We start from the raw sequence: 10,787 nt of genomic DNA, 5'->3' as shown, positions 1-10,787 counted from the left end.
GTGCCTGAGCTTCAGCAGTTTCATCTCAGGATCCGCTTGCTGGAAGAAGCAGCTTCGTGTTCAAAGCTGTGTTCAACTGTGGCATTAATTACTGGCTAGAAATGCACTTTGCCCTTTTAGTCCTGGTGCTGGGCATGGAAATTCCTTTGAGTCCTGCAACTGGAACAGAAAAATGGGGTGCGTGATAAAATTTATGTGTTACAACGTGCCAAGCCTCTTCCTTGAAGAGGATTTTCATCTAGAACAGAGGGTTCACTGCAGCTGCTTGGCAGTGTTCGCTTTGGGACTGAAAGTGCTGGGTTTTGTTGAGGCAAACCCAGCTCTGTTCCGTCCCTGCGCCCCTCCTGCAGGGATGGGAGTGGGAGGGATGCTTTCGTATGCAAGCTAGCTCGCTGCTGAGGGGTGCAGTTGGCTTAACAGCTGCAATAACTTCTCTCTCTGACTTTTTACCCTGTGTGTCGCTTAGTTACACAGAGTAACAAAAATGGACTGAGAAAAGATGACTTCTTCTGTTAGTTTTTGTGTGCTTATTGCATGAATTTAACGGTAGCGAGGGTGTAATTTTCCCTCACACGCCTGTCTGGACAGTTAGTCAGTCTTGTTTGTTGTGGATCTTCTATGTAGCAGCTGGGGAAGAGAAAGTTTAAGACAGGAAAATGTGAGTGTAAAGAAATACTATTGGGTAGTGCAAATAATACCTGAAGCTCATCTTAATGCTCTTGTGAAGAACTGGATTTCAAGTGAATGTCCCTTTAATTTAAGGCTGCTAATAACGCCAGAGCTGGTATTTGCCACTGTGTGGAATGTGATTTAGCCGTACTCTTGCTGGTTCTGACAGGGGGAAGCATCTCTGAGTATTAACTGTAAGTAAAAATGAAATGCTTCTGTTGTTAGGCTGAGGAGGGGACTCCACAAGTAGACCCTGATTGAAAAGGGGACCTGGACTGGCTTGTCTTCACCGCTCTGCCAAAATCCTTTTTCCAATCAAAATAGGAATCTCACTGGAAAAAGAGAGGGTTAGAGAAAGACTTTACAGCTCAGTGGTTGAAAGCTGAGAGATGTGGGACCTCCTGTACTCCTGCTGATATCAAGGGGGATTGCCATGGTGCTGTAGAAACCTTGGGGTCAGCTGTGGAGCTGTTGTGCTGCTCAGAGACTGGAAAAGATAAAAAGCAAAACTGTAATTGTATATGGTTAGGAAAATAAACCAAAAATATAAGAATGGCTGACCTGTAGAGCTGTTCAGGTTTTTTTTCTCCCTTCCTCTCTCTTCTGTCCCTCCCCTAGAGTGGTCCCTTTCTCTCTACAGCGCGGTAGAGGATCTCCGAACTGTGGTACGGTATTTTTAGGACCGTGGTTCTTAGCCCTCGTTACGCTGTGCACAGCTCGCTCTGTATCACATGACAGCACAGGGAGCCCAGGAAAGAGCGGCTGCCAAGCCGTGCTTGGTGTTTCCTCGGCGCAGCTGTACGTTGAGTGTCAGCCGAACCAGAGGTAAATCTGTTGGGTGCAGAGCAGGGGAAGCTGTGCTGCTGTGTACTGTGAGCTTGAGAAAGGAGGAGGGAGCGTGGTTCTTAGCCTGGGAGCTTCGATGTTCAACTGAGGGCCAAAAACTAGGAGCTGCTTCAAAAATAAACCTTGAAGTGGGAGCCGGGTGCCTGCTGTCTGTCTCAGCCAGGTTAGGCCATGCCCTGGTAGGTGAACACCCCAGGAGAGGAGGGGCTCAGCTGTGGTCCTCCATCCTCAGTGCTCAAACCGCTAGGCTATTGTCTAGAAACTGCATTTACATTCTTTACTGTGGACTTTCCAACAAGAAAAAGAGACTTCTGTTGTGTTTCAAAAGGGTGGTTTTGGGTTCCTGCAAAAGTGAGTGCCTACTAGTTCACCAGGTGGGTGACGGGGCTTCAGTTCAGCTCCAGAGCTCGGTGTCTCCTGGGCGGATGGGAAGCAGCTAGCAGCCAGGCTTCGGCAGCCCTGGGAGCCCGAGTCCCTTCCTAAGACACGGACTCAGTCGTTTGCTCAGGATGGCACGGGGAGCCTGGGGAGGGGCAGGTTAACAGCCTGGCGGGAGAAGCGTCCTCCTTGTTAGCGTTCCCCTTGGCGAGCGCTGCCCCGTGGAGCCCAGGGTGAGGCAGGTAGCGGCTTGATTTCATGTGCTGGGGCTTTATGACCACATTCTGTGCATTCCTACGAGACTGGCTGTTGTGTAATGGGGTGTAATCCTGGAAGGACTCACGTTCCAGTCCGGCAGATAGAAGGGGAGAAAGGGTAGGGGAATGAGGTCATTAAAGACCTATCCCTATGAATTAGGCAGTGACAGCTGAAAACCTTATCACCCAGGGGCTATTTTAAAAACAAGCATATCTTGCAAATAGGCTCAGTTTAAAATGTTAGTTAACTCGTGGGGAATTTTTAATAAGCAAGAATGCCCGTTATCATGAAATAATCTATATCCCACCCAAATTAGCCAAACCATTTAATTTTTCTTTTTGTCCCTGAGCTATCTTTGTATAATTGACAAGTTGTTATGCACTTGAATTTGAAGAACTGGTTTGTGGGGGGAAGCAAGTCTATTTGCCTTGCCTTGGGAGGCCATCTGCCAAGTGAGATGCCTTGTGACTTTTTTTTTTTGAGGAAGATAATTAGCAAGAAAATAGCCCTTAAGAAAAAGGAAATTGCTTAAAATGGCATAGTATCAGTGAGCCATTTTGGTTTTGAACAGTTCATTTAAATGTGGGGTTTTTTAATCGAAGCTGGATAACACAGTCACTAAGGGACTCCATGGCGCAGTTCCGGAAGAGGGAGCCTTGGCCTGGCTGAAGGCATAGGAATTTTTCCATCGATTCCAGCAGCATCAGGATTTGACTAAAGTCGTTACAGTCCTGATATAAGCAAAATTTATTGCTGGATTTTTGCCCTGAGAAAGAATGGAGAATGAGCTGACATTTGAAGATTTGGCTGGTTGAAATATCAAGAATAAACTGGTTCTTTGTCCTATTGCTTTGCCATGTAAGATTCTGCTGGTAGAAAGCAGGTGGTACTTACACTTATGGGTAGATTACTCTGAGAGTGGTTAGGAGGCTTTGGAATGGGTGCCAGAATGGCAACAAGGTAGAAGAGCACTCCTGAATACTCTCCTCATTCCCATGAGCGGAGGCATTAGAGCGGCATTTCTCATCCTTGATGGACCATCTTATTTGGTTTGGGGTGTGGGGGAGAGGAGGGGCAGGGGGGAGAGAGAGAGGGAGAAGGAGAGGGAGGGAGGGGAAGGGTGTTAAAACCATCCCTAGACTATTTTGGCCACAGTAGCTTTCACTCACAAGAACAAAGACCACGATAAATTTGACATTTCCAAGTGTTCCTCATCACTCTTCTGTATTTCTCCCGTCGTGCTCACTTGCATGCCTGGAAAGGCTTGTGCCTAGCTTGGTTTAGTTTTCTGCAAATTTGTGGAATCTCATCCAATTCGTGCTGCAAGTGGCTCAAGGAGCACGAGCTGAGATCACTGCAACAGGACATAGCAAGTAGGCTGCTAGGACAATGTGATGCCATGCTCCATTGCCTGCATGTTGTTTAATTCTTATGTTCTGACACCAGGACAACCTCCATTTGTCTTTATTGCTGTAGATAACTCAAGGAAGGGGAGATACATCTCTAACCCGTGGCGGGAAGGAAGAGGGGAGGAATTGACACACAGGAGCGTTCCAAACAGAGTAAGTTCAGATACTCTCTCCACTCCCTCTCTGGAAATAGAGGTAGCATCCCTCACGTCCCCCAGACTTCAAACTATCCTGAATTATTTCTGTAGTTGATTTCTGATTTGTAGAATGTTTTTAAGCAATTTCTTTGAGCTCTGTGGCTGTGACCGTAAACTTGCCAGGTTAGATAGTCGCGATTCTGGGAACTAAGGCCTGAAAGCAAGTGGTTTGGGCTTTTTGTTGTTGTTGTGAGTTTGGTTTTGTTTGTTTGTTTTTTAATTCTCATCAATTATTTGCAAATATTTGCTGCTTCTGGGAATTCAGTTCCCTGAAATATAACATAAAGTTCAAAGACAATAATACCAGCCAAAGTATTGTCACTTAAAGTAAGATGGAGAACTGTGGAAATCTGCTTTTGGTTTTCTTTAGGCATAAGAGTTGGAGCACATAATTAGAGCTTTAGTGGCCAGAAGAAGAATGTAGGACAGAAAAATGATCCAGCCCTTCACACGTGGTACAGACTGAGAGCCAAGCCCCACTACCTTTCCAATCAATTAGACAAAGCAAAATGCTGGGTTTGTGCCTGGTCTGGACTCTCTAGTGTCTTTCCTGATAAGAGTTTTGTTCAGCCAAAAATACCATCCTAATATATAAGATCCTCTTGGGTTTTATGGTTTTCTAGTTTACTACTTAACATAATCTAATTTATAATCTGGGTTTTTTTTAACAGAAATCAGTAATTACTCTTGTTTAGAACAACTTATATGCTCTGTTGTTAAAGACCAATGAGTGGTATCATCTATGGACTTTAAAGAGCCTTCATAATTTGCACAAGCCAATATTCATCTTATCTAGACAGAAAGATATGCCTTCATCAGTGCAACTCTTCAGAGATCAGAAGTACCACGAGCTGAAAGGGCAGTGTATCCAGCAGAGACGGCTCTTCGAAGATCCTGAGTTTCCAGCCTCGGATGTGTCCCTTTTCTATCAATCAGCCCCACCAAGGAAAGTTGAATGGAAGCGCCCAAAGGTAATTGATGCTATCCTTGTGAGGAGGTGCTCTTTGTATTGTTCCACTCCTACTGCCTTCCCTGTGCTGAAACACGGTTATGTGAGTATATTCTCCCTCCCTTTTTTCATTCATTTCCTGTCACTGTGTGATTCAGACAGCAGCTCCTCCATGTCACACTGCTGTCCGAAATGAAAGTCATGCCTTACTGTAAAAAGACAAAAGGTGGTGTTCTGTGCAGCATAATCATGCTTTTTACTGTTGATGGCTCTCTAATAACAAGCAGCAGTTTGAGATGACTCCAGCCATAGTGATGTTTAAATCAGCCCACTATTTAATTAAGAATACCAGTAATTAATTAAGAATACCATCGGTCAATACAGGAATATGTTCTGCGAATAAATTCTTCATTTCCTGGGTCAATCTGTGGACATGTACCTGTCTAGGTTGCTGTGTTGACAGAAGCATTTCAGCAAGGTGTTGAGATTCTTAATTGAAGTTTCTTTTCAATACCTGTCACTTCTGAGGGCCTGGTGTGTATGCACAGTAATTGCAATATAAAATCTGAGCTTTAGCTATCCAATCTAGTGCCCCCTCCAAGCGCGCTCTCTCTCTCTCTCTCAGATATAACCCTTGCAAAAAACACTATAGAAAATTAGATTTTATTAACTGAATAGATAGTATCTTCCTGCTTGGAATACTGGAAACAACTCAAATAATAATGTAGGATTACTGTTCATTATTATAGCTCTCTGCATGTTTTCAGAGTAGCTGGTGCCTTATTAAAATGTATGGGGAAAGGAAATCTCACAGTAGCAAGGGGAAGTTTCTCCAATGTCAGATAGCTGGCTAGTTCATTTATATCTATAAACAAATGATTTGTAATTTTTCTTGGAGGAGAGAGTAGGAAAGAGAAGAGCCACAGTCCGCCCAGCAAGGGGTCTATCTGAGGCAGCAAACAGCAAGGCACCGTTGGTGGAGTGGTCTTGTTACACTAAAAAAATGCTTAGATATTTCTAACTGCCACCAATGGAATGAATTGAGAGCCCCCATTATCAGCACATACCCACTTTCTGGTCGAAGCAAATGGATTCATTTCTGTTCCACAGGGAACTAACTTGTGCTTCCAGAATCAGTTGGTTTGCTCTCTACATAGTGCCAAAAATAAGAGGAAACCATGTGTGTATAGTTGGCTGCCTGGTTACCTTTTGTATTAACTGTACTGGAACCACAAAGCCCAGCTACGTATGGGTCTTAAGAGCTTTGAACGACTTCTGCAATATAAGGCAGGATGCTCACAAGCTACTCCCAGGGAACACTCAACTACACAGATGTGTAGCTGATGCAGAGGAGAGAAGGTGAGCTCCCAAGAGGTGTCTAAGCAAACCTTTGTTCTGTAGTGAACTTGATACCTGCTTCCGCGGCTTTGTTTCAGAGAGGTTCTGGTGAAATCTTAGCAGCAAGTTTTACCCAGAGTGAATGGAGAGTTTTCCTTTATTGACTGATATCGTCTCTGGTGTCTGCATGGCTATGCTGAAGTTACTGTGGATTTTGCCTTTGAGTTCTATAAAACCTCGATTACACACCAGTGATTTCATATTCAAAATGAACAGCTATTGTCTGTACACAACCAATAATGCTTATGTCTATTTGCCATTTTTACTAGCATCTTAACAGGAAAACAAATGTCATTCACTTCTAATTGTGACTAATGTACTAGACGTTTAAATTGTTAATATTACTTATATTTGGGGTCTGTTAATTGGTTTGCTCTGAGGTTTTATGCTTCACATATCTTGTATTTATAAAGTAGTTCACAGCCATAAGCAAATAACTCAGAAGAACACAAAATCACTCCCAACTTTGACAGTGTGGCTTTCCATCAGAGAGTGTAATCTGTTCTCATACTCTGACAAGTGTAATGAAGAGGACAGCCTCTAGCCAGATGCACACAGTGTTTTTACCCATAAGCGTGATAAATTTGTCCTTTACTTCACCCATGTCCACTTTTGGGATTAGGGTTAATCTTCTGGAAGCACACACTTGGGTGTCTTTTCTTAGAAAACATGATGCCAATGACAATGTGATCTACTTCATATGCAGCTGGTACTGTTCCCTGTCCTCTGTGATGGGGGATAACAGATAAGGCTGACCAAGGCTGCGCTGTATTTGCCAGGATGGCATTAGACTGTTTTTCTTCTTCTTCTTCTTCTTCTTCTTTTTTTTCTCCTGGTGGTGTTCATTTCTCACAGCAGCTTCAATACTGAAATTTTAGTGAGCAGAGCAAGGGTTGCTTTCCTGCTTCTCATTTTAGTTTTCCAAGTAAGACATGAGACTGAAGAACAGGGAGACTGAACTTGGAAAAAAATGTAGGTATTCCAAAGTCTTTGGGTTTATTTTTATTTCTGTAGTGCTTTCCTGTTTATTGGAGTCTTTCGTCCCCTCTCAGAAGGGGAAATACGGTGCAACCAGTCACAGCAAGGTCAGGGAAAGTTTTTGTGCTTCCTAAGAGATGTGAAGCAAGAGCTAGACTCTAGACAAGGATGCCATTTTAGGCTGTTCTTTTGTGTGTGTGTTCATTCAAGGTGGTGGTGATCAGTGGTACGAAGTCTAGTTGAAGGCCAGTAACTAACATTGTACCCCAGGGGTCAATACTGAATCCAATCCTGTTCAACATCTTCATTAATGATCTGGATGATGACGTGGGGGCATTGGACTAGATGACCTCCAAAGGTCCCTTTCAACCTCAGCCATTCTGTGATTCAGTGTTCTATTCTAAAGCTGTGCCTTCCTTGCTCTCCTTCCTTGCTCCAAGATAGAGCAGCTCTTGGGGCCCATGTGGGGCTACTCCTACAGATTTGTGAACAATACCTAGAGTATCCCAGTCTTGCCCTTCTTGGGTGGGAGAGGGATTTGATGCCTAGGATGTGGTGGAAGCTGCCTTTGTTCTCATGGTGAGCCTGTTAGAACATCTTGAGAGAGAGGGGCTTGTCTCTGTGCAGCAGAGCAGAGGTGAGGAATTACTTCCCAATGTTTATGGGTTATCTCCTCTCTGCCATATGGAACTATATTGTTCTCTAAGTTAACTGGCTGAATGCTTAATTGTCCTTTTGGAGTGATGGGCCGTCCAGAGTGTTTCCTTTTTTGGAGAGGGAAACGGCCTTGCAATATGAGCATAAGGCAAAGGCCAGAACCGTCATCTAGTGAGACAGATTCTGAGCAGGCCACTTAGTCATCTTGCCTCACCAACTCACCCAGAAACTACAGCTTTGTCTCCCCCAGCCACCCCCAGATGTTTGTACAGCATGTGGAATGTGAAGGAACTAAATGGTAATACCCTGTTTCCTGTCCTTCCACCATCTACATAGGCAGTGAATAGCCTGTCCAGATGCTGGTACTTGTATACTAGTAGGAGCAAGCAGCTTTTTGCTTTAGAGAGCTGGTGTAGCTGTCTGAGCAGCTGGGGAGTGCTGCCCAGCGCACACAGAGCTGGGGGATGCCGCTGCAATTGTTGTTGCTGATGCTGGTGTCCAAACAAGTACATCTGGGATCTGTGAATCTAAAGCTTTTCTGAGGAGAGGTGAAAGCTGGTATTTTAGTTTCAGCTCACAAATATGCTCATGCTTTGTTCAGTTACCCTAAATGGTTGGTGGTGGCCATAAGAGCAAATGCTTAGGAAGAGTATCTGTATAGTCAAAAAGGTTTTATTCTGCTCTAACGGAAAAAGGAGTATAAGTGAGAGAGAAAAGTGGAGGCGGGGTAAAGGGTTTCTTCCACTTTGTTTTTGTCCTTGGATCTGCACCTGCAATGTTAAACATGTTCTGTTTGCTCATTCCAGTCAGACTCACAGCGATAGGTCATTAACAATCTGACATTAATTACTTGTTTTGTACTTTTAAAGTCTCTTTGGGAAAGAGAACAAGGACAGGGTAGTGTTACTTCTGTGGCACCCCAGTATTAAGAAACTGGCAAACACAAAAGGCACTGTGTAATTACTGTGCAGTCTCCCTAGGATGGCGTGACTTTTCAAGGAGAAATGTTGTTACGGAAAGATCATCCAATAAATAAGAGCGCTGCAGACTGCTTATGTGCAGTACTGGGTCTTGGTTTCTTTGGGTGCAGTGTGGCATGGTATGCAGTTGGCAGGCCAGGCTAGCGGGTTCTTGATTGTACACAGGAGCTTAGGTGCGTGTTTGCTGATAATGCTGTATTTCAGTGCTGGGTAGTAAATGAACTCAAAAGGTCTGACCCCACCTGGGATATCTGATAGAGCTGGCTGAAACGTGGAATTGGCAAGTTGTAGCACTCCGAAATTCCGTATTTTATTCTAAGGAGGAAAAAGAAAAGTCTGAATGTGCCAGAAGATTTGCCTAAAAATGAGCTTGGACCTTATTTTGCTTTGCTTCTGTATCACCTTCCTTTGTGACACTGTCCACACCAGTGACGGGTTATGAAAAGTAAAAATAGTATAAAAATGCCAAATTGTTTTTCACTTGTGTGAAAAAAATCTGGAGATGTTGGACTTGATTTCATAGAAAAAAATCATCTTTGTCAGAGTGACATTTTCTGACAGAATTGTTGACAGATGACACTGGTGTCAGACTGCTGGCTGTGATTTCCCTGGCAGTCAGTCTCGCCCCCTGCCCTTCTGGCCTGCTGTAGCCCCAGGGGAGGGGAGGGTCTTTCCCCACCGACCCTTTGGTTGCTCAGCCCAAGGCAGTTTATGGGCACTTCGGGCAGGACTCGCCTAGCCCAAAGGTTAGTTGCTCGTAATGGATGTCTGATGTGGGGCAGTCAGCACCAGCTCCCATTGCAGGCAGTGGAGAGGAATTGATGTGTTTAGGGTGTGATTCAACTGACATACCTGCGATGTTGGCTTCAGGCTGAGATGAAGCATAACCCCCAAGCGCGTGGTCTCTGCCGACCAGAAGTTCAGACGGTGAATTCGGGTGTTGATGCCAACAACATGAATCCTTTGCTAGTGTTTCAGGATGTTGGGCTCTGCTGGTATCTCAGTTCCTCTGTCCACCTGTAAAACAATAACTGAGCTGAGCGTGACCATTTCAAAGGTGCAGCATCTTCCAGAGCCCTTCAGCGTGCAGCAAGCCTCCTTGCTGTAATGTGTCTTTGTAAGGTACAGCTTATTCCCTCCTTTGTCTCCGATACCACACAGGCAGGTGCTCCCACTGCTTCTGTGCTGTTCCAGGCTGCCACTGAGGGAGAGTGGGGTCAGCATATCCCCACCTTCCTATTGCAGCACCTGCACTTGACCCCCTTGCATCACATGAGAATCAAGTTATGTCCTTCCCTCTTCTGTTTGCTCCACACCATCGCAGAGGGACAGTGTCTCTGGCTCTTGTGGGGGAAGTCATGTAGGGGCTGATCAGAACTGTCCTCAGACAGAAGGGCTCAGTCCGTGAGCAAGGATTTGTAAACGGCTGATTTTTCAAGAAGCACTTTTAGAACCTAATGCAGAGCTGAGGGACTCTGTTTTTTTAGAACTAGCCCCCCACCATTTAGATCAAAAGCAACAATGTAAGACACAAAACACCTGAAATTTTCTGTGGGGAAAACCTGCTGGTTTGTTAGAAAAGGAGGAAGAATGAATCCCCCCTGTTGGTGGACGTTTTTTCTTCCCATTGGTATTAGTGTCAAAGCCCATCCTGCTCTTTTCCTGTGATATCCCTGAAGTTTCCATCCCCTCTGCCAGGCTGAAGTGGGGCTGGAGGCAGCTGTCCCCTGCCAAGAGGTAGGAGAAGTCTCTCATCCCCCTGCTGCCTCTCCTGGCCCTGGATTGTCCTCGGCCACTTCTCCTGGTTAACCCCTTACTGAGGGCAAACACTGCCTCTGTGTGGTGGTCCTGGTCAGCATCGGCTTTTAGCAGCAAGCGGCTCTAGTGAAAATACCCGGGAACGACAGTCGCTCTGCTGAAAGGATATTTTGTCTGTCTTATTTTTAACTAAACCTCGGGTTTGTCTCAATTTTTTCACTGAGCACTGACCTTGCAAAAAGTATTAAGTCCCAAGGACATCTTTGTCAGAGTTAAACAAATAGCAGTGATCCCCCAACCAGGGCAGGCA

At 44.9% G+C, this 10,787-nt stretch overlaps 1 protein-coding gene across 1 annotated transcript in view; it reads left to right on the top strand.

Annotated features, from left to right (window-relative positions):
• Nucleotides 1-10,787, top strand: part of CAPN6 (calpain 6) — a 69,413-nt gene that overhangs the window by 4,534 nt on the left and 54,092 nt on the right. The window contains exons 2-3 of the mRNA XM_009327838.1: nucleotides 3,628-3,755; nucleotides 4,554-4,728. Of these exons, the coding sequence (XP_009326113.1) occupies nucleotides 4,564-4,728 (165 nt within the window). The 5' untranslated portion in view covers nucleotides 3,628-3,755; nucleotides 4,554-4,563. The remainder of the gene's footprint in view (nucleotides 1-3,627; nucleotides 3,756-4,553; nucleotides 4,729-10,787) is intronic.

The sequence above is a fragment of the Pygoscelis adeliae genome, unplaced genomic scaffold, assembly GCF_000699105.1.
Source record: "Pygoscelis adeliae isolate BGI_AS28 unplaced genomic scaffold, ASM69910v1 Scaffold14, whole genome shotgun sequence".
NCBI lineage: Eukaryota > Metazoa > Chordata > Aves > Sphenisciformes > Spheniscidae > Pygoscelis > Pygoscelis adeliae.
Note: the sequence above shows the minus strand (reverse complement) of the source record. Positions and strands in the feature narration are given on the sequence as shown.